At 45.0% G+C, this 24,576-nt stretch overlaps 1 protein-coding gene across 1 annotated transcript; it reads right to left on the reverse strand.

Moving 5' to 3' along the window:
* Positions 1-22,845: 22,845 nt before the first annotated feature.
* On the reverse strand, positions 22,846-24,423 carry LOC109769404 (ribonucleoside-diphosphate reductase small chain). Its single transcript, XM_020328150.4, has one exon. The coding sequence runs from the start codon at positions 24,096-24,098 to the stop codon at positions 23,079-23,081; it is 1,020 nt and encodes a 339-aa protein (XP_020183739.1). The 5' UTR covers positions 24,099-24,423; the 3' UTR covers positions 22,846-23,078.
* Positions 24,424-24,576: the final 153 nt, after the last annotated feature.

A 24,576-nucleotide genomic window follows, 5' to 3' on the forward strand; every position in this document is an offset into this window, starting at 1 on the left:
TCGGTGGATAGTACATGTCCGAGAAACCCAATTTGCTTAAGCCAAAACTCGCATTTACTAAATTTGGCGTATAGCTGATGGTCGCGGAGTCGTTGTAGCACTGCTCGGAGGTGATCCTTGTGCTCTTCTTCACCCTTGGAGTAAATGAGGATGTCATCGATGAATACTACCACGAATTTGTCGAGGAAGTCCATGAATACTTTGTTCATCATATGCATGAAGAAAGCAGGGGCATTGGTGAGACCAAAGGACATCACGGTATATTCATAAAGACCGTACCGAGTAGTGAATGCGGTCTTAGGAATATCTTCCTTTTTAATCTTGAGCTGATGATATCCGGTCCGTAAATCAATCTTAGAGAATACTTTAGCCCCACTGAGCTGATCAAACAGATCATCAATCCTTGGCAGCGGATATTTATTCTTGTTGGTGACCTCATTCAGCTGGCGGTAATCTACGCACATGCGGAGACTGCCATCCTTTTTGTCCACGAAAATAGCAGGTGATCCCCATGGTGAAGAGCTGGGACGAATATATCCTTTCTGGAGCAGTTCATCAAGCTGTTTCTTTAGCTCCACTAATTCTGATGAGGGCATCCGGTAGTACTTCTTATATAACGGTGCAGTTCCGGGCACAAGATTTATTGCAAATTCCAGCTCCCGATCTGGTGGCATGCCTGGCAGTTCTTCTGGAAATACATCAGGGTACTCGCTGACCACAGGGATTAATTCCAACTCAGCCACCGCGGTGAAAACCAATTCTTGCTTGGGTATATTCTTGCGAGCATAGAATTTGGTAGTCTGCCCATTCAGACTGGTCAAAGTGACTTCTTGTGTTGCGCAGTTTATGCAAACTTGATATTGGGTCAACCAATTCATACCCAATATAATATCCAACTTTTCAGACTCAATGATTATCAGAGAGGTTGGAAAGTAGACTCCATTGATATTGATTTCCAGATCACGGCAGACCAAATTGCTCTTGATTAAAGATCCCGGGGTTTGTACCAGCATAAATTTGCCCAAAAGCGTACAAGGAAATTTGTTTTGGGCAGCAAAACTTCGAGAAATAAAAGAATGGGAAGCCCCAGAGTGAAATAAAATTACGGCAGGTATGTCATTAACAGAAAACATACCAATGACGACTTCTGGGTTCTCTTGGGCTTCATCGGCTGAGATATGATGCACGTGCCCAGTGAAGTTTTGCTGGGTCGGGCATGACTCCATAAAGTTGACTTGTGGCCTGATTAGGGCATTCGCCTTGTTGTTCTTGGGGCACTGTCTGGCATAATGTCCGTTCTGCCCACAACTGAAGCAAGAATTATTGCGCTGACGCTCCTCATGCATTGGGTTGGTCACGACATTCTTGACTTGAGTTGTGGTCTTGTTAACATTCTGTTGCCAATTTGGCTTGTATTCCACCTGAGTCTGTTGCCAGGTACGAGCCTTTTGCACTGGTTGCCCATCCTTGTTTGGCTCAAACTTGTGCTTGTTGTCGTTGTTAATAGGCCTATTATCTGATATAAGCTTGTGCTCCCGTTCAGCAATGAAAGCCTTGTTCACCAGAGTTTGGAAATCTGGGGAATCAAGCATACTAAGAGTACACTGGAGTTGCAGATTTAAGCCTCCAAGAAATCTGTCAATCTTCCTTTCTTCGGTGGCCACGTCATAAAGAGAGTAACGGGCCAGATGATTGAATTTTTGCAAATATTCACCTACAGACTGATTTCCTTGGACGAGTGCGAGAAATTCATGCTGCTTAGTCTTCATAACCCCGGTAGGGATATGATATTTCCGGAACTGATCCTTAAACTTTTCCCAGGTGATTTCTTCATCAACAGGCCACATGGCTTTTGCATTTTCCCACCATATGGCAGTTGCGCCTTCAAGGTAATGAGTTGCAAATGGAACTTTATCATTTTCTTTAGTACGAGCAATCTCAAGCTTTTTCTCAATGGTACGCAACCAATCGTCTGCATCCAATGGGTCAACAATCTGACTGGAACTGGGTGGCTTGGTCCTTTGAAAATCTGACAGCTTGGAGTAATGACCGTTCTGATTTCCATTCTGTCCAACCATAGCTTGCACACTTCTTAATATTTCGATCAGATCATTGTTCCTTCCTTCCTCAAACATACGCAGAATTTGCTCGGTGGAGGGCGGATTTGGAGGTGGAGGCGGTGGTGGAACATACGGCTCGGGAGAATGTCCTGCCTGCGTGCGGAACGACGAATAGGAGTTCCCTCACGAACGTTGCTACTGCTGCCTCCCCGCGTCATCCTATTATGGATTTTTCCCAAGACAACGCAATCGAGATGAGAAACATCCATGAATAAATTTGGGGAAAAGCTAGCAAGAAATCCCGGAAGAAAACAAATGAGCGAAGAAAATATGGTGAATAAAGTCCCAACATAATTATACATAGACTCATACATGAAAGATAAACAACACGCCAGGTTCAACTACTCTCATACATGCAACAAAACATCATGACTCGTACGACTACATCCGTACATCATCCGAACGACTGTGAATACTCAAAGATACTACTGCTCTGCTGGTGCTGCGGTGTCCTCCCCTGAAGCGGTCTCGGATCCTGAACTGACGAGGTTAATGGAAACCTCCGGGTTAAAGGTAACACGACGGCGCTGCCTCGAGGGCTCTCCCTCAGGGGCAGGGGTAGGATGACGCATCAGGGCTACAGGAGTAGAGAGAAGTGAAACCCACTCGGCAGGAGTACTGAGAGGATTCACGGCCGAGACGCCCGTGCTACTCGGAGGAGTAACCGGTGAAATAGGGGAACTAGAACTGGCTGGAATATAAGGGGTAAATCCCAGAGAAGATGGAGTAGTGGCAGATCTGGTAGTGACTAAAGCAGCGACTAAAGCAGTACGGGCACGAGTCAGCTCTCGAGCCAGCTCGTGGATCATAAGATAGCTAGCAGTGACATAACGAGCAAGGTGGCTAGCAACACTATCAGACTCCGGATCAATGATAGGGAAACGGACACGACCATTGTCATGCAGAGAAGGGTAGTAATAGAAACCTGGGTGGTTCCGCATTCGGACCTCGTTGTAGCGAAGCTCAACAAGGACCTCGAATGCAGCAAACTGGACAGCCTGAGAAGCGGTGGAGGCGTAACCGCTCCGAGAAGTACGAGTGTAAGAGCTGGAATTGGAACTAGTGCACAGAGTGACCACTGCATGATACTCATATACTGAATCAGCTAGACGCTCCCGGTACACACGATAGACTGGGTCATCTCCGAGAGGGTACAGCCGATGCCACACGTTGCGAAGGAGGTGCGGTGACGTGTACGGCATCAGCTGCAACTGGCACGGATACGGCACCGGAGCCATCTACACTCACAACCATTAGCAGGTTAGCATAAAAATATAAACCAAATGCATGCAATGCAACAACCAGCTACAATTGCTACCGGCACTCAACTTAAACTCGTATCTAACGTCCAGTTAACACGTCGTAGTCTAGCGTGGCCTACAGTCAGCGCGGCTCTGATACCAAGCGTTGTGGCACCCCGGCTTAGAGCGACCGGTTTACCATGCATTGCCAGCCCAGAGACCATGTCTTCTGGCAACACACAACATCTTGGTACAGAAAACAAACGCTTTATTGATGCTAGTGGATCAGAGTTTATATTACAACAGATGTCAAGGCCAAGCAGCACGCCCGGTGCGGCTAAACAATATGTACATTCTTTAGTGAACATAAAGGGGCCTCGATCATAACAACTGCGCGGCAGCGGAACAACGTCGTAGCGGAAACTCCATATCACAGGGACACCGATGTGGACACGATCTAGACTCGAGCAGCACTCCTTTCCAACGAGACTTTAATGAAATCTGGCATGACACGCCAGGTCAGTACATTGAATGTACTTGCAAGCTCACAACAGGCATAATCATAATGGCAAACAATATCATGATAATTAACCAATTAATAATAATGCAACACTATATGTCCAACATGCTGTGATCATGCTCGAATGTCCCTCGGGACGGACTTACCAACCATGATCATTCTCGGATCACAAACAAACCACCATCGTGGTCTTGACAAGAGTAACTCGTGATCCTTACGACGATCACAACCACGACCAATATTTGGTCCAGAACATCTCGATGGCCTTTCAGCCATCATCAACAGTGCAAAGTTCATAACTTAGTGTGCAAATTTTATTAAACATTGACTCATGGTGGGACCTACTACGAGGCGTCCGTGACCGTGGTCTCGGCTATCGATAGATTATACACTCTGCAGAGGTAGCACACTGTACCCACACCACGGAACCCATGGCCTCGCACTCCCATTCAGGTGGAAAAACGACATTCCGACAAAACCCTTCCATTGCCATGACACTCTCCCGGCCACTCCGACCCAATCCCCAACGGGCTAGTCCTGGGTGGCCCCGTGTCTACCAAAGACACAACGACCACCGTCGTGGCCAAAACGATCCCACTCGGGGACCCGGTACCATAATCTCAACAACGGGCACACAAGGTTATGCCTGCTTACCGGGCCAGGGTAAGCATGCCATAACCTTCCCTAGTTGGAGGCACCGACCAGAGGCAATGTCAATGGACCGAATCAAGGCCTTCCCACAAAGGCAAATGTGGTTGCACTGGGAAAAACTCGATTCAGCGACACCATGACCCAGTCAACGATATATTCAAGTTGAGTTATATTTAGGTCCAACTTAAAACGAAAATGACCGGTGTCATAGCATGCCATGAAATGCAAAACTACACATGCATCACATATTAACGAAAATGACTGATGTCAACCATATTCACACTAAGCATAAACATCAACAACTTATATTACTTTCCTGGTTAGGGTAACTCACACTTTAACAGAAATATTTTGCAGCAAGTTTTATTATTTTCTCATGCAAGAAAGTAACTTCGATTAATTTCTTACATGCATAGCAAAGATTATACCACAAACAATTCCTAATTTCTTTACCAACCAAGTTAGGTTCAAACATTCTGTAAGTCAAGTGAAATGGCTAAACAAGTACTTAACAGCATATTTTCTAGCAAATTTTACTATTTTATTTATGCAAGAAAATAACTTTAAGTAATTACTAACATGCATAACAAAATTATTTTTATCATCACCACAAATAGATCTTAGCTTTGCTTTACCAACTAAGCTAGTTTCAACATTCTGTAAATCAAGCATAATAACTAACAAACACTTAACAGAATATAAATAACACAATAGTTATTTAAATGCATGGATTAATCATTTCATTCAAGTAAGAAAATCATAAATATTGAAATGACACCATGAAATTGTTGTTGTGGCTTGCCTTAGTGCAGATGAGGTTCAGAAGCCTTCTGGTGATCCGCAAGACAAGCCTCACCCTCTGAAAATAATTTTAAGCACAAAAAGAAAATATCAAGAACACTTCTGAAATCATCAGAAATTCTGAACAGCTCAGAAAAATCTCATCTTTGGTGAGCTGCTAGATTTCTTTGCAAAGAACAAAATGCAAAAAGAATCAATTCATTTGGACTTATGGTTGAAGAGTTATGGCTGTTTGAAGCGTTCTGTAAATTCAAATGAATTTGAATAAAAATAAACAAACTGGGGGGTGACGTCGAATGCGTAAAGCCCAGGGGCGCCACCACTCGTACCGCTTTGCGCGCGTACAGAGTGGCTGACTAGCGGGCCCCGCTAGTCAGATGAGGAGGGGGGAGAAGGAAACAGAGGGAGTCGCGGCTTCGCCGGAGCTCTCACTGGCGACGAGGGCTCCTTGGCCAAAACGAGAGGGAGGGATGGAGAGAGGGGACGGAGGCACACCTGCCCGTACCCGTAGCGTAGCTAGGGGTGGTCGGACGGCGTCGGAATCGACCTCGCAAGCGGAGGCAGAACGCGGTGGTCGCCAGAGATGAGGAAGACGGCGAGCAGAGGCAACTCCAGGAGCTCCAGGGGGACGAGATGGCTTCACCGGAGAGAGGCGGAGGCCCTGGAAGAGTCGCCCTGGCCTGGGAGGGGCTGGAGCTACCGCGACGACCAGAGGGGATCGCCGGGGAGCTCGAGCTCGAGGACGGCGGCCCGCGGCCTGCCCGGCCAGGCTACGGTTTCCTACGCGCTTGTGGGGTGTGTGGGAGTTGTGGATGCTGCTCGAGGAGGCTGGGGGCGGCTCCATTTATAGGCGAGCGGAGAGGGGGGTTCGGGCTCCGCCGGTGGACACCTGTCCACGACGCCCGGCGACGAGCGGCGTCAGTGAGAGGGGGAGAAGGCGACGCAGCTCACGCAGCGACTATTGGCGAACGGGGACGAGCACAGGAATGAGGAGAAGACGACGAGCACAGTGTGCACCGCACTGTTGGTTTGGCCGGACCGTGCACGTGCTCGCTGCGGCGAGCTCCGACGTTGATGAGCGCCAGGGGGGAGTTAATGGCGTTGAGACGAGGATGGTGGCGAAGTTTGGCACGCTCGGGCAGACTGGGGAAGCGAGCACGCGCGAACAGAGCGCTTGGCGGCACTCAGAGCGCGTCGACACGCAGGCATGGCATGGTGGACACGCGTGGTCACCGCGTGAACTCTCCCCTCAGGCCAGCCTACATCCAAAAATCATGTCTGGCATGTTGTTCGTGGTGGTTTTGAGGTTTACCACGCTTTGGTTTGGATCCAGGTGCAGTAGAGGAGTTTTTACATGCCAAGTAAGTTTCTGGTCAGTAACTTTGAGAGGTTACTGAGGTCAAATGGCTGGGAGTTGGGGGCTGTGCTTTGGAGGTTAGCCATGATCTACTAAGGTGAAGATGCACAAGAAAATCCAGGCACAATGGAGCAAGTAAAATGGTAGTTGTTGTAGAAACCACCATTTCTGCCCAGAACAGAAAATATTTTCTGTAGCAAAAATATGCCAAAAAGTGATGAAATATTTTTCTCAGCAAGGTGCCCTAGGTTTCAAAGAATATTTGAGAATTATCTCAGATTTTTTTGGGCCATAAAAATTGGGGTTGCTTTGGAGTATGTTGAACTAGCTAGGGTTTTTGAGAGAAAAATGAATATTTTTCATTTAAGAAAAATATTCCAAAGATTATTTTGGGGTGGATCAGAAGGGGAATGATGATTAGGGAGGGAAATGAAGCACTTGGGTGAAAGCCAAGGGTACCCAAGTGTTTAAGCCCATATGAAAAGATTCAAAAACTCCAAATTTCAAATTGACTCCAAATGAAAATCAAGCAAATGAGAGAGGGCAAAAACCAGGCTGTCACACTGGAACTCCTTTTTTGTGCGTTGGTTAGCCTTGATGTTAGGTTGTCTGTTTACCAAAAAACTATTTGTGTTTTTAGGTTTTTGTTCCGTAACGGATGTTTCGATGTTGAGCACCCGTAGCGGGTTTCCTGGGAATGCACCATTTGTCTCCTCTCTTTCCTCCTCCTATATTGCTTGTAATACCAATGAACTTTGTATTTCCGTTAAGCAATTAATGGAAAGCGGGATTCCCGGCTGGAAAAACAAGAAGCAACTTGCGCATGTCCATGCCTGAAGTCTGAATCGTGACGGCTTTCAGGAATGCTACAATGGATGGAGTTTGAGTTTAAGCTCCTTATCCCATTAGTCTAGAGCTCTAGGCCCATTAGCTTAGTTAGACTCAGATGCTGAATTCAGGTCACGTAAGCGAACATGATTGCTAAAAGTTTAGACCATCATGTGTACGATCAGTTCAATAGTGGCCGGTTGTGGTTGTTGTTCGGTTCGGCTTTGTCGTGGTTCCTTGTTCTTAGTTCAACTATTGGAATTATCTTGAGCATGTATCTTGTTATATTTGAAAGTTTCATATAGATGGTACTATGTACTTATGCACTTAGAAACTACAAGTATTTGTTATCTGAATTATTATTATTATGCATTACTTTTTCGCAAATACGTGAAAGCTTGTGCGTCATTGCATTGATAGAAGGAGTTGAAAGGGGTACAATAGCATCAGGGACACGTATGCAAATTGGTGAAATTGAGGATGCTAGACCAGAATGCGGGGTGCTTGGCCCGAAGAACTAAAGCCTAAATCTCGGGGATAAGCATGATGATCCTTTTGGCTCCAGCCCTAGCCTAGAGGTGCGCATCTTCCTGGATAGACTGCACCAGCTGCAGCTGCGTGGTACAAGGCCGCAACGAGTTGAAGACAATAGGCATCACGGTGCTTCCAAATCCACTAAGTTGTGAGAAGGAGGATAGAGGAAGGACCTCGACAAAGAGTGATAGGGGCCATCGAGCAGAGGTCACCCACCAATCCATGAAAGACATCGTCTTATGAGGCACAGTGGCAGTAGATCACCAAGAGAGGATCTCGTGCCAAATTTACCACGAGAAGGGGCGCCAGTGAGGAGATGATGCATGTCTTTGGGAGTCCGATTCCAAAGGACGCAATGGTCATGGTGAGGGATATCACGCGGTGCTAAGAGGTCGACGGTCCAGCAATTGTCCTAGAGGATGAGCTAGGCAAAAAACGTTGGGAAGTTTCTCACGTTCTTCTCGCGGTCGATCTGACATCGGGACTAGAGGAAGCTTCCCTAAGATTCGCTCGAACATGGTGATACGTCTCCAACGTATCTATAATTTTTGATTGCTCCATGCTATATTATCTACTGTTTTGGACATTATTGGGCTTTATTATTCACTTTTATATTATTTTTGGGACTAACCTATTAACCGGAGGCCCAGCCCAGAATTGTTGTTTTTTGCCTATTTCAGAGTTTCGCAGAAAAGGAATATCAAACGGAGTCCAAACGGAATGAAACCTTCGGGAACGTGATTTTCAGAACGAACAAGATCCAGGAGACTTGGACCCTACGTCAAGAAATAAAGGAGGAGGCCACGAGGTAGGGGGGCGCGCCTACCCCCCTAGGGCGCGCCCTCCACCCTCGTGGGCCCCCTGTTGCTCCACCGACGTACTCCTTCCTCCTATATATACCTATGTACCCCCAAACGATCAGATACGGAGCCAAAAACCTAATTCCACCGCCGCAACCTTCTGTACCCACGAGATCCCATCTTGGGGCCTGTTATGGAGCTCCGCCAGAGGGGGCATCGATCACGGAGGGCTTCTACATCATCACCATAGTCCCTCCGATGAAGTGTGAGTAGTTTACCTCAGACCTTCGGGTCCATAGTTAGTAGCTAGATGGCTTCTTCTCTCTTTTTGGGTCTCAATACAATGTTCTCCCCCTCTCTCATGGAGATCTATTCGATGTAATCTTCTTTTCCGATGTGTTTGTTGAGACCGATGAATTGTGGGTTTATGATCAAGTTTATCTATGAACAATATTTGAATCTTCTCTGAATTCTTTTATGTATGATTGGTTATCTTTGCAAGTCTCTTCGGATTATCAGTTTGGTTTGGCCTACTAGATTGATCTTTCTTGCAATGGGAGAAGTGCTTAGCTTTGGGTTCAATCTTGCGGTGTCCTTTCCCAGTGACAGTAGGGGCAGCAAGGCACGTATTGTATTGTTGCCATCGAGGATAACAAGATGGGGTTTTTATCATATTGCATGAATTTATCCCTCTACATCATGTCATCTTGCTTAAGGCGTTACTCTGTTTTTATGAACTTAATACTCTAGATGCACGCTGGATAGCGGTCGATGAGTGGAGTAATAGTAGTAGATGCAGGCAGGAGTCGGTCTACTTGTCTCGGACGTGATGCCTATATACCTGATCATACCTAGATATTCTCATAACTATGCTCAATTCTGTCAATTGCTCAACAGTAATTTGTTCAACCACCGTAAAATACTTATGCTCTCGAGAGAAGCCACTAGTGAAACCTATGGCCCCCGGCTCTATCTTCATCATATTAATCTTCCAATACTTAGTTATTTCCTTTGCTTTTTACTTTGCTTTTATTTTACTTTGCATCTTTATCATAAAAATACCAAAAATATTATCCTATCATATCTATCAGATCTCACTCTCGTAAGTGGCCGTGTAGGGATTGACAACCCCTTATCGCGTTGGTTGCGAGGATTTATTTGTTTTGTGTAGGTGCGAGGGACTCGCGCGTAGCCTCCTACTGGATTGATACCTTGGTTCTCAAAAACTGAGGGAAATACTTGCGCTACTTTGCTGCATCACCCTTTCCTCTTCAAGGGAAAACCAACGCAGTGCTCAAGAGGTAGCAAGAAGGATTTCTGGCGCCGTTGTCGGGGAGGTCTACGCAAAAGTCAACATACCAAGTACCAATCACAATCCCTTATCTCCCGCATTACATTATTTGCCATTTGCCTCTCGTTTTCCTCTCCCCCACTTCACCCTTGCCGTTTTATTCGCCCTCTCTTTACCGTTTGCCTCTTTTTCGCTTGCTTTTTGTTTGCTCGTGTGTTGGATTGCTTGTTTGTCACGATGGCTCAAGATAATACCAAATTATGTGACTTTACCAATACCAACAATAATGATTTCCTTAGCACTCCGATTGCTCCTCTTAGCAATACTGAATCTTGTGTAATCAATGCTGCTTTGTTGAATCTTGTCATGAAAGATCAATTCGCCGGCCTTCCTAGTGAAGATGTCGCTACTCATCTAAATAGCTTCGTTCATTTGTGTGATATGCAAAAGAAGAAAGATGTTGACAATGATATTATTAAATTGAAGCTATTTCCTTTTTCGCTTAGAGATCGTGCTAAAGCTTGGTTTTCGTCCTTGCCTAAAAATAGTATTGATTCATGGAATAAGTGCAAAGATGCTTTTATCTCTAAGTATTTTCCTCCCGCTAAGATCATCTATCTTAGAAACGATATTATGAATTTTAAGCAACTTGATCATGAACATGTTGCACAAGCTTGGGAGAGGATGAAATTAATGATACGTAATTGCCCTACTCATGGTTTGAATTTGTGGATGATTATACAAAACTTTTATGCCGGATTGAATTTTGCTTCTAGAAATCTCTTAGATTCGACCGCGGGAGGCACTTTTATGGAAATCACTTTAGGATAAGCTACTAAACTCCTAGATAATATTATGGTTAATTATTCTCAATGGCACACTGAAAGATCTACAATAAAAAAGTGCATGCGATAGAAGAAATTAATGTTTTGAGTGGAAAGATGGATGAACTTATGAAATTATTTGCTACTAAGAGTGTTTCTTCTGATCCTAATGATATGCCTTTGTCTACTTTGATTGAGAATAATAATGAATATATGGATGTGAATTTTGTTGATAGGAATAATTTTGGTAACAACGCGTATAGAGGAAACTTTAATCCTAGGCCTTATCCTAGCAATTCCTCTAATAATTATGGTAATTCCTACAACAACTCTTATGGAAATTTTAATAAGATGCCTTCTGAATTTGAGACTAGTGTTAAAGAGTTGATGAATTCACAAAAGAATTTTAATGCTTTGCTTGAAGAGAAATTGCTTAAAGTTGATGAATTGGCTAGGAACGTTGATAGAATTTCTCTTGATGTTGATTCTTTAAAACTTAGATCTATTCCTCCTAAGCATGATATCATTGAGTCTCTCAAAGCCATGAGAATTTCCATTGATGAGTGCAAAGAAAGAACCGCTAGGATGCGTGCTAAGAAAGATTGCTTTATGAAAGCGTGTTCTTCAAATTTCTATGAAAATAAAGATGAAGATCTAAAAGTTATTGATGTGTCCCCTATTAAATCCTTGTTTTGCAATATGAATATTGATAATGATGAGACTGAATATGATCCACCTTTACCTAGAAGGCGTTCCAAAAATTCGGAGTTTTTAGATCTTGATGCTAAAATTGATAAAAGTGGGATTGAAGAAATCAAAACATTAGATGTTAATAAACCCACTATTTTGGATTTCAAGGAATTTAATTATGATAATTGCTCTTTGATAGATTGTATTTCCTTGTTGCAATCTGTGCTAAATTCTCCTCATGCTTATAGTCAAAATAAAGCTTTTACCAAACATATCGTTGATGCTTTGATGCAATCTTATGAAGAAAAACTTGAGTTGGAAGTTTCTATCCCTAGAAAACTTTATGATGAGTGGGAACCTACTATTACAATTAAGATTAAAGATCATCAATGCTATGCTTTGTGTGATTTGGGTGCTAGTGTTTCCACGATTCCAAAAACTTTGTGCGATTTGCTAGGTTTCCGTGATTTTGATGATTGCTCTTTAAACTTGCACCTTGCGGATTCCACTATTAAGAAACCTATGGGAAGAATTAATGATGTTCTTATTGTTGCAAATAGGAACTATGTGCCCGTAGATTTTATTGTTCTCGATATAGATTGCAATCCTTCATGTCCTATTATTCTTGGTAGACCTTTCCTTGGAACGATTGGTGCAATTATTGATATGAAGGAAGGGATTATTAGATTCCAATTTCTATTAAAGAAAGGCATGGAACACTTCCCTAGGAATAAAATAAAATTACCATATGAATCTATCATGAGAGCCACTTATGGATTGCCTACCAAAGATGGCAATACCTAGAACTATCCTTACTTTTATGCCTAGCTAGGGGCGTTAAACGATAGCGCTTGTTGGGAGGCCACCCAATTTTATTTTTAGTTTTTTTACTTTTTGCTTCTGTTTAGGAATAAATATTTGTTCTAGCCTCTGATTAGATGTGTTTTTATGTTTTAATTAGTGTTTGTGCCAAGTTAAACCTATAGGATCTTCTTGGATGATAGTTATTTGATCTTGCTGTAATTTCCAGAAACTTTCTGTTCACGAAAATAATTGTTAAAAATCACCAGAACGTGATAAAATACTGATTCCAATTGATGCTGATCAATAAACAAATTGTCTAGGTCGTCCTATTTGGCTGAGTTTTTGGAGTTCCAGAAGTTTGCGTTAGTTACAGATTACTACAGACTGTTCTGTTTTTGACAGATTCTATTTTTCGTGTGTTGCTTGCTTATTTTGATGAATCTATGGCTAGTAAAACAGTTTATAAACCATAGAGAAGTTGGAATACAGTAGGTTTAACACCAATATAAATAAAGAATGAGTTCATTACAGTACCTTGAAGTGGTCTTTTGTTTTCTTTCGCTAACGGAGCTCACGAGATTTTCTGTTGAGTTTTGTGTTGTGAAGTTTTCAAGTTTTGGGTGAAAGATTAGATGGATTATGGAAATAGGAGTGGCAAGAGCCTAAGCTTGGGGATGCCCATGGCACCCCCAAGATAATCTAAGGACACCAAAAAGCCAAAGCTTGGGGATGCCCCGGAAAGCATCCCCTCTTTCGTCTACTTCCATCGGTAACTTTACTTGGAGCTATATTTTTATTCACCACATGATATGTGTTTTGCTTGGAGCGTCTTGTATGATTTGAGTCTTTGCTTTTTAGTTTACCACAATCATCCTTGCTGTACACACCTTTTGAGAGAGACACACATGATTCAGAAATTAGTAGAATACTCTATGTGCTTCACTTATATCTTTTGAGTTATATGGTTTTTGCTCTAGTGCTTCATTTATATCTTTTAGAGCACGGTGGTGGATTTGTTTTATAGAAACTATTGATCTCTCATGCTTCACTTAGATTATTTTGAGAGTCTTAAATAGCATGGTAATTTCCTTAAATAATCCTAATATGCTAGGCATACAAGATTAATAAAAGAAAAATTCTTATGAGTGTGTTGAATACTATGAGAAGCTTGCTGCTTGATAATTGTTTTGAGATATAAAGATGGTGATATTAGAGTCATGCTAGTTGAGTAGTTGTGAATTTGAGAGATACTTGTGTTAAAGTTTGTGATTCCCGTAGCATGCACGTATGGTGAACCGTTATGCGATGAAGTCGGAGCATAATTTATTTATTGATTGTCTTCCTTATGAGTGGCGGTCGGGGACGAGCGATGGTCTTTTCCTACCAATCTATCCCCCTAGGAGCATGCGCGTAACTTTGATAACTTGTAGATTTTTGCAATAAGTATATGAGTTCTTTATGACTAATGTTGAGTCCATGGATTATACGCACTCTTCTTCCTTCCACCATTGCTAGCCTCTCTAATACTGCGCACTTTTCGCCGGTATCATACACCCACCATAAACCTTCCTCAAAACAGCCACCATACCTACCTATCATGGCATTTCCATAGCCATTCCGAGATATATTGCCATGCAACTTTCCACCGTTGCGGTTATTATGACACGCTCCATCATTGTCATATTGCTTTGCATGATCATGTAGTTGACATCGTATTTGTGGCAAAGCCACCGTTCATAATTCTTTCATACATGTCACTCTTGATTCAATGCATATCCCGATACACCGCCGGAGGCATTCATATAGAGTCATATTTTGTTCTAAGTATCGAGTTGTAATTGTTGAGTTGTAAGAAAATAAAAGTGTGATGATCATCATTTTTAGAGCATTGTCCCAAGTGAGGAAAGGATGATGGAGACTATGATTCCCCCACAAGTCGGGATGAGACTCCGGACAAAAAAAGAGGCCATAAAAAGAAGAAAAGGCCCAAATAAAAAAATGAGAGAAAAAGAGAGAAGGGACAATGTTATTATCCTTTTACCACACTTGTGCTTCAAAGTAGCACCATGATCTTCATGATAGAGAGTCTTTCATTTTGTCACGTTCATATACTAGTGGGAATTTTTCATTATAGAACTTGGCTTGTATATTCCAATGATGGGCTTCCTCAAAATGCCCTACGTCTTCATGAGCAAGCGAGTTGGATGCACACCCACTTAGTTTCTTTTGTTGAGCTTTCATATACTTATAGCTCTAGTGCATCCGTTGCATGGCAATCCCTACTCACTCACATTGATATCTATTGATGGGCATCTCCATAGCCCGTTGATACGCCTAGTTGATGTGAGACTATCTTCTCCCTTTTTGTCTTCTCCACAACCACCATTCTATTCCACATATAGTGCTATGTCCATGGCTCACGCTCATGTATTGCGTGAAGATTGAAAAAGTTTGAGAATGTCAAAAGTATGAAACAATTGCTTGGTTTGTCATCGGGGTTGTGCATGATTTAAATACTTTGTGTGGTGAAGATAGAGCATAGCCAGACTATATGACTTTGTAGGGATAACTTTCTTTGGCCATGTTATTTTGAGAAGACATAATTGCTTTGTTAGTATGCTTGAAGTATTATTATTTTTATCTCAATATTAAACTTTTGTCTTGAATCTTTCGGATCTGAATATTCATACCACAATTAAGAAGAATTACATTGAAATTATGCCAAATAGCACTCCGCATCAAAAATTCTGTTTTTATCATTTACCTACTCGAGGACGAGCAGGAATTAAGCTTGGGGATGCTTGATACGTCTCCAACGTATCTATAATTTTTTATTGCTCCATGCTATATTATCTAATGTTTTGGACATTATTGGGCTTTATTATTCACTTTTATATTATTTTTGGGACTAACCTATTAACCGGAGGCCCAGCCCAGAATTGCTGTTTTTTGCCTATTTCAGAGTTTCGCAGAAAAGGAATATCGAGTCCAAACGGAATGAAACCTTCAGGAACGTGATTTTCAGAACGAACAAGATCCAGGAGACTTGGACCCTACGTCAAGAAATAAAGGAGGAGGCCATGAAGTAGGGGGCGCGCCTACCCCCCAGGGCGCGCCCTCCACCCTCGTGGGCCCCCTCTTGCTCCACCGACGTACTCCTTCCTCCTATATATACCTACGTACCCCCAAATAATCAGATACGGAGCCAAAAACCTAATTCCACCGCCACAACCTTCTGTACCCACAAGATCCCATCTTGGGGCCTGTTCCGGAGCTCCACCAGAGGGGGCATCGATCATGGAGGGCTTCTACATCATCACCATAGCTCCTCCGATGAAGTGTGAGTAGTTTACCTCAGACCTTCGGGTCCATAGTTAGTAGCTAGATGGCTTCTTCTCTCTTTTTGGATCTCAATACAATGTTCTCCCCCTCTCTCGTGGAGATCTATTCGTGTAATCTTCTTTTGCGGTGTGTTTGTTGAGACCGATGAATTGTGGGTTTATGATCAAGTTTATCTATGAACAATATTTGAATCTTCTCTGAATTCTTTTATGTATGATTGGTTATCTTTGCAAGTCTCTTCAAATTATCAGTTTGGTTTGGCCTACTAGATTGATCTTTCTTGCAATGGGAGAAGTGCTTATCTTTGGGTTCAATCTTGCGGTGTCCTTTCCTAGTGACAGTAGGGGCAGCAAGGCACGTATTGTATTGTTGCCATCGAGGATAACAAGATGGGGTTTTTTATCATATTGCATGAATTTATCCCTCTACATCATGTCATCTTGCTTAAGGCGTTACTCTGTTTTTATGAACTTAATACTCTAGATGCATGCTGGATAGCGGTCGATGAGTGGAGTAATAGTAGTAGATGCAGGCAGGAGTCGGTCTACTTGTCTCGGACGTGATGCCTATATACATGATCATACCTAGATATTCTCATAACTATGCTCAATTCTGTCAATTTCTCAACAGTAATTTGTTCATGCACCGTAAAATACTTATGCTCTCGAGAGAAGCCACTAGACCTATGACCCCGGGGTCTATCTTCATCATATTAATCTTCTACTTAGTTATTTCCTTTGCTTTTTACTTTTCTTTATTTTACTTTGCATCTTTATCATAAAAATACCAAAAATATTATCCTATCATATCTATCAGATCTCACTCTCGTAAGTGGCCGTGTAGGGATTGACAACCCCTTATCGCGTTGGTTGCGGGGATTTATTTGTTTTGTGTAGGTGCGAGGGACTCGCACGTAGCCTCCTACTGGATTGATACCTTGGTTCTCAAAAACTGAGGGAAATACTTACGCTACTTTGCTGCATCACCCTTTCCTCTTCAAGGGAAAACCAACGCAGTGCTCAAGAGGTAGCACATGGATCTTGGTTCTTCACCATCCACTTCGGCCTGATTTGACATCAGGGTCGTGGGAGGCGACGTTAGGTTCCAAATCAAGGTCGGGCCCCGTGAGGGGTTTTCACGCTCGACCTGAGCTGGATTAAGCATCGGACTCGGAGTCAGCGTTCGAGCTGATCCTCGGCTTGGTGTGAAGACTAGCTTTCCCCGGGCATCCGTGGTGTACTCCATGTTGTCGAATCTAATGATCTGGCCTGGAGTGAGGGTTTCGACCTAGCCAAGGTGACCGTCCAAGTCAGAGAAGAGAGTGATGCGGCCGAAGACGAAGATCTGCCCCAGCACGAGGTCGCGTCGGCACCGATCTACTCACTAATCTTGATTCCTATCGTACCGCAGTGATCGTTTTGCGAGATCTGCATGGGCCACCAATGACGGAGCTAAATCCGGTAGATCTCGGGGTATAGGGGGTCCCGAGCTAACTGTCTAGGCACGATAGCAGCAAGGACACGAGGTTTACTGTGTTGGATTGAGTACAAAGTACTGATGTTCTACTCTGTAATTGTCGTGTGTCCTTTATGTACCTTGCCCCCCGGTTTATATAGATACACGGGGGGGAGGGGGCTAGGGTCACAACATCCTAATCTGCTACTTACGAAGAAACTGAGTCTCTGACGAATCTAGCATCTTGGGATACACGGCAGGTTTTTCGGAGCCTTCTGTCTTCGCTTCATGGCCGTCTATTATGTCCCACTCCTGAACCGACAATAGGGGTCCTCGGTACAGCCCACCTGGTCGGATGACGCCGTGGTGAGAGGCCCTCTAGCCGGGACACCATCAGGCGCAAATTCATACTTGTTGTCGGGAGGTGCTACACCGGTGGCTCTTATAGAGGTGACAAGTCTTGCATGTTGTTGTTGGATCAAAAGTGGTACCACAGTGGCGGGAGGCAAAGCGGTATAGGACACATTTTTCTTTTGGTATCTCCTCCAGAGGTATTCGGCTATCGAGGCGTCGGTAGCCAGACGGGGGATGATGGTAGAGGCGGCTTCAACTACAAGTATGTGCACTCCGGCACAAACACAATATCTCTTATTAGTCTATGTCGACGTGCGCGTGCGCGTGCCTTTGCTGAAGGTAGTGGATGAAAACTCAGCTTTGAGGATGAAAATCCCGAGGCCAACCTGTGGTTGTACTCGTCATCATCAGCGCACGCGATGTTTTTTTCCTGAAGACTTAGACTAGAAGTTGTATACTTTTCGTTTGTTGTTATCTTTTACCATAGAGTTACTGGTTTTCTGATGGAGCAACTGTCACGAAGCAAACAACCTTGGTTTTTCTTTTCCAAGTTGAATTTGTTTGTCTGCTGGATTTTATCTCTTAATAACATATACTCCCTCCGCCTCAAAAAAATTGTCTTAAATTTGTTTAAATACGGATATATCTAAACACATTTTAGTAGTACTAGTTGAATGCCCGTGTGTTGCCACGGAATAATAAAATTTTACATAGAGACATTAACTAATACATCATTATAACTAAACGTCACTGAATATGCATCCTTCTGGATCATGATCTTATCTCATGTATGAGTTGATTCTTTGAAATCTTGGAAAGGTTTTTGTGGAGGCCCAATCCATTCTATTTTTTGTCACCATTGCTCCGCGATGACAAGCCTTTTCATCATTAGTTTCCGCCTGAAATCCTCCCTGTATACCTTGCAAACTCCAAAATTCACAATTAGACACCACAACCCATGCAAGGAAAAATTGTGAGACAATAGCTCACTATTTACACCCCTACTATATATACGGGCAAACATAAATGAAATTTTGTACTCCCTTTTTCCCAAAATGTAAAGCACAATTTATCTTGCACGGTCTTTGATACATTACTTTGATCATTAAAACATACCAAGTACATGGATTGACCATCTATATATGGTACCGCGTATTTGTCATGGAAAACAAATTTATTTCATATGCATTTATATTAATTTTGAAGAAGACATATAATAAGCGAAAATCATAGTCAAAGTTGTTCAATGAATACCCCAAAAAATAATAAGTGTGCCTTATATTTCGGGAAGGAGTATCTTAGATATTTCTTTAGAACATAAGAAACTAAAACTTCTAAGTTAATCAAAACAGGTGCTCAAATTGTGAAGACCACAAAACGTAAAATAGGAAATGGATTTCCACTGACCAAAGAAGAATAGATGCTCATATTGGGGAAAGCGGGTGCTCTCATGATGAAAGAAGTAAAGATAGTTAACAAAATCCATAACATAGGTTAGTTGTAGCGTTTTATTAATCTGAACAACGAAGGTCAAGATTTTACATAGATATTTAAATAGAGAATTCAGTCAGGCAATTCTATATTATTGAAATTCCATATGTTCTTGGGTGCTTGCTGACTGTGGATAAATATATCTGCACTGTCTGTCCAACAAATGTAACCTAAGAACAGTAACATGATTGTATGGAATGCTCTAGTCAGATCTCAGATGCAAGAAAAACATCTATTGAATCCTTTTTATAGGAAACAGAGGCACTACAAGGTGCATGCACAAGCTAACTTTATAGCCTAGATTCAATATCCCATGGTATCAATTTACCAGGTAGTATATGCCAAACAACGGTTTTTTGCTTGAGAATAAAAATAGGACTGATCGAAGTAATGCACACCAGTAAATCCCCTCATCAATTCAATTAACCAAATTGCAAGCATGATACAAGTGGAGGCAATGTGAAAATTATTCTCAGTGGAACATGGATGTAGAAAGTTTCAAAATAGCCAATACCATAAAGAATGATAAATCAATGCACTTTAGACTTGTCGTGCTTAGTTGCACTTTCAAGAATATAAATCGTTCACTTTGGAAGGAATTTAAATTTATACCCTTCATCCGAACCAAATTTGAGAGATGCTCAAATTGTCACTACTGAATATATACATTCAAATAGGAATTTAGCGTTATAGGGAAAATGTCGCACATGTGTTGTGTTCACAGGAGACAGGTAGCATTCTCCTCTCCTTCATGATTGTGAGGGAGACAGCAGGGCTGCAGCATTCTTGCTGTTAGCTTCGTTATCCCCATTTGAATCAGCTAGCTACCCAGACTGCACCTTCTCTGTCTACATTGCTATCAGGGATAGGATAGGAACAGTAGTGCCGTGTTGATGTACTTGGGGCCGTGCCGGCAGAGGAGTTTGCAGGGAGCATGGTATGGTTAAGATACGGCAGGTGCCAAAGTCCACGATGTTGATGATGGGCACTGAACTACTGTAGTCAATGGGATTTGGCAGCGTGCCAGTCTTCCAACACACCACATGATATATAGGAGGCACCTGAAAAGACAAGGATGACCACATCAGGGCGTGGCAGTAATCTATGAACCCCTGCTACCATCAAGCATAATAAAATAAAGCTTGAAGCTGCACAAACAATACTATGGTCGAGCACAAGAAACGAAGCTTTAAGCTGCATAAATATGAAAATATTAACTACCCGAGAGAGGCGATTTGATTAATTTAAAACCATCGTCCGGAACAATAGTGAGGAGACAAAATTATCCATTCAATTCATCAAGCAAGTACATAGGCAAAAAAAGTACTCACGTGTCACAACCAGACTTCGGCGCCTCAAGAACGTCAAGCTATCCTCCACCTATCCTCCACCATAAAGAGGCTAAGGTCTCCCTTCACTGCCATACTGCCATTAGAGATAAGAATAGGTCAGAAAATTGCATCCCAAAATCATCTTCCGTGAAGGTAAATCCATCACCTAAGAATCATTAATTCCCGTGCTAGAGATCATAAAGAAAATTGCAGGCGCACGCATCAAACCGTATGCAATCCAAACAATGAACGGGAACAAAAGGTATCAATGGAGAGAGAGAAGCTCACCTACGAGAACCCATGGATGATCTGGCGGCTATGTTGGTCGACGCCTCGACAGGCATCACGATCGCGGCTAACAGGGGATAGGATAGGAGTAAATAGGAGGGCACGCCGGGGCAAAGAGGGCAGAGTCACGGTCGCAGGCGGCTGCTTCTAGCAACGAAGCCCCGACATGCGCTCCACAAACTGGCACGCGGCCAGATGGGTGCGCCGAGACGACCACGGTGGTGACGGCTGCTCGAGGTCACGCTGTAAGGAGAGCCTTGAGAACCCATCTTGAATGAGGAGAGGCGAGAGAACATGCAGGCGAGGATTGGACGGATTCAGCGCTGCAACACCACCGGGTTTGAGTTGGAGGAGAGGACGGGGAGCTGCGGCCTCGCGGCGGGGGAACAGGGGGGACGAGGCAACTCGAGGGACACCATGTTTCTCGCAGGAGCGACGCAGAATATCTAGTTACTCGTGGTATGGGTGCCTGGCATCCCCTGGCCGATCGTGCGTGCAGTTAGACTCTCCCGGTTTTTCTCTATCGTGCATTGCGTGGGTTGAGATGGGTCCTTCGATTTTTGTGGCGACTGTTATTTCCTTCGATATTTTCCATGCAGGGACGGAAGGTGGAGGTCGAACCATCACGGGCGTGTGGGCCATTGCGCGATGGCTCTCGTACAAAGGGAGGTGGGGGGATCGAACGAGGTCGAACCATCACGACGTTCGATCCCCCTTTAATAGTAGAATTTTGTGGCGACTGTTATTTCCTTCGATATTTTCCATGCAGGGAGGGAAGGTGGAGGTCGAACCATCACGGGCGTGTGGGCCATTGCGCGATGGCTCTCGTACGAAGGGAGGTGGGGGGATCGAATGAGGTCGAACCATCACGATGTTCGATCCCCCTTTAATAGTAGAGACATGCATCCGTATCTATAAATTAAAGATAATTTTTCTAGGATGGACGTAATATATGGTTGTGTGCACCTTTTTAATGCAAAGGACTAGGGTTATCTTTTTTCTGAAGAAGAAAACCAGAACCGAGTTTGAAACAACAGGCGACCTTTTGTGGCAGTCGAAATAAGAATGTGCTACATTCGCAGAATTATAAGGTGTTACTGACCAAGAATTACTTCTGATACTCGACTCCACTTGTTAGACGATCACTCGCCATTGGTCCATTGTTCAATCCATGAAAAATGGCTAGCCCTCCCCTCAAGAAAATAAGTATCTAGCCGTAACAACAAGTCCAGAAAGTGTTGGAGCACTACGCCGAACAGATGCTCTGCTTTTCCCGTTTTCGCGGGGCAGGGAACACGACCCGCGCCGCGCGAAACCATTTTGGCGCCACTTGCTCCCGCCGGCTCCCCGTTTGGTTTGGGTGTGCTCTCGTCTGGTGTGCGCGGCTGATTCTCCGTAGCAGCAGTACTACTCCTATACTAGACCACTACAGAGACACTTGGACGCTGCTAGCTTCGTACAGCCATAACCGAAGCTGACTGAACGGAACATGCAGTTTGGACGTTGCAGATCGGTCGCAGCAGTCCGGTTCACCGTCGACGTGGGCGCGCGGCCGACGTAGAAACATGAGGCCACTTTTGTGCCTCGCTCACAACAAAGTGCCCGATCCCTTGCTTGTCAGTCAGCTGTCACGCAAACCTACATTAGACATGACATTTTTATGTACCGGTACAGTAGCAGTACCCGTACTACCCAGCCCGTATCACGTTCACAGAGGATCTTGCTTTTGGGCCCAAAGTTACTGCCCAAGATCTCGTTTTTCATACGGTAGATTCCTCCGCTACGTAACAAACCAAATAAAGCCAAGCGACTCCCAAGTCTGCGAAAACAGCCAAGATTTCGTGCAAAACAGTGGGGCCAAGCCAGCATCACGTCTGGCGCGCCGCAATCGGGCCAGAGGATTGGTCCCCGCTGCGCCCCTAACTAAAACCCTACCTAATCCTTGGGAACCCTATCCACGAGGCATTTCTTCGAACGCCTTGCGCGCCCACGGGATGGCACGCGCATTTGGTCGAACACTCTGTGCGCGCCCACGGACCAGCACGCGCATTTCGTCAAACACCCTCCGCGCGCCCACGGACCGGGCGCGCCAGCAGGTTGGCATGCTTTGCAGAGACAATTCCTCAAACAGGGGCAGCACAAGATGTTTATTTATTCAGAAGCAATACCTTGATTCATTACAATACATCAGTACATCACCAATAAGAGACAGCGAAATAACAGTAAGTAAAAACATTGTGGAGCACCCAGCAAACATGTATCACCGCTACTACTACTAGGACTAACGAGCAACCAGACGCGCGGACCGAGCGAGCGAGCTATTGGTAATGGAGACTGCATATTATCATCGGACCGATCAGAAGTCCTCGTCGATGCTGAAGACGTGCTGGGTCGCGGCGCCACCGTTGAGGTTGGACATGACGGACGCCTTCTGGTACTCGCCGACGCGCTTCTCGAAGAAGTTGGTCTTGCCCTGCAGCGAGATGAGCTCCATCCAGTCGAACGGGTTGGTGGCGTTGTACAGCTTCTTGCAGCCCAGCGCCATGAGCAGGCGGTCGGCCACGAACTCGATGTACTGGCTCATGAGGTCGCCGTTCATGCCGACGAGCGCGCAGGGCAGCGCGTCGCAGACGAACTCCCTCTCGATGTCCACGGCCTCGGAGACGATCTCGAAGACGCGGGACTCGTCCAGCTTGCCGCGCAGGATGTCGTAGAGGAGGCAGGCGAAGTCGCAGTGCAGGCCCTCGTCGCGGGAGATGAGCTCGTTGGAGAAGGTGAGGCCCGGCATGAGCCCGCGCTTCTTGAGCCAGAAGATGGCGCAGAAGGAGCCGGAGAAGAAGATGCCCTCGACGCAGGCGAAGGCGACGATGCGCTCGGCGAAGCGCTCCCCGCCGTCGATCCAGCGGAGGGCCCAGTCGGCCTTGCGGCGCACGGCGGGGATGGTGTCGATGGCGCGGAAGAGGCGGTCCTTCTCGACGTCGTCGCGGATGTAGGTCTCGATGAGCAGGGAGTACATCTCGGAGTGGATGTTCTCGATGGCGATCTGGAAGCCGTAGAAGGCCCTGGCCTCGGCGACCTGCACGTCGGACATGAACCTGGAGGCGAGGTTCTCCAGCACGATGCCGTCGGAGGCGGCGAAGAAGGCGAGCACGTGGGAGATGAAGTGGCGCTCGTCGTTGGAGAGGGTGGTGTCCCAGTGGCGCGCGTCGGAGGAGAGGTCCACCTCCTCGGCGGTCCAGAAGGACGCCACCGCCTTCTTGTAGAACTCCCAGATCTGCGGGAACCGGATGGGGAACATGGAGAAGCGGTCCGACGACTCCGCCAGGAGCGGCTCCTCCGCGTCGCAGGCGGGCACCATGGAGAGGGCGGCAGGCATCTTCGGAATTCGGCGGCGGCGGCGGCGCTGGCCTCGAGGTGGGAAGGATTTCTGCTAGGGATTCGGGAGATGGGACTGGCGGTGGTTGTGGTGTGGGGGAATGGAGCGGGGGCCGGAGGAGGTTTATAGGGTGGGATCGGGAGGGAAGATTTCGAATTGGAAAGGATTTGGCGGCTCCTTGGGAGGGAAGGAGGAGCGGGCGCGGTGGAGGGCGCCGTGCGGCGGAAGATTGGGGAAAAGTTTGGATTTTGCCGGGTGATTTGAAGTTTTCGGGGGGAAGAGGGGAGGGAGAGGTGGAGGGAAAGGGCGGCAGAGGGTGTGGTTGCTCACGTGTTGTTTATTTTGGGAAGCTAGGTTTCGCGTGAGCGAGCGGGGGTGTTTTGGTAAAAATGGGGGTGCTGGAAGTATCTGGTGATTGGGCTTGGTGCTTGCTTTGCTTGGGCCATACTTGACTCGCTTGTTCAGTTATGGTATGATG

The sequence above is a fragment of the Aegilops tauschii genome, chromosome 7 (assembly GCF_002575655.3).
Source record: "Aegilops tauschii subsp. strangulata cultivar AL8/78 chromosome 7, Aet v6.0, whole genome shotgun sequence".
Lineage (NCBI taxonomy): Eukaryota > Viridiplantae > Streptophyta > Magnoliopsida > Poales > Poaceae > Aegilops > Aegilops tauschii.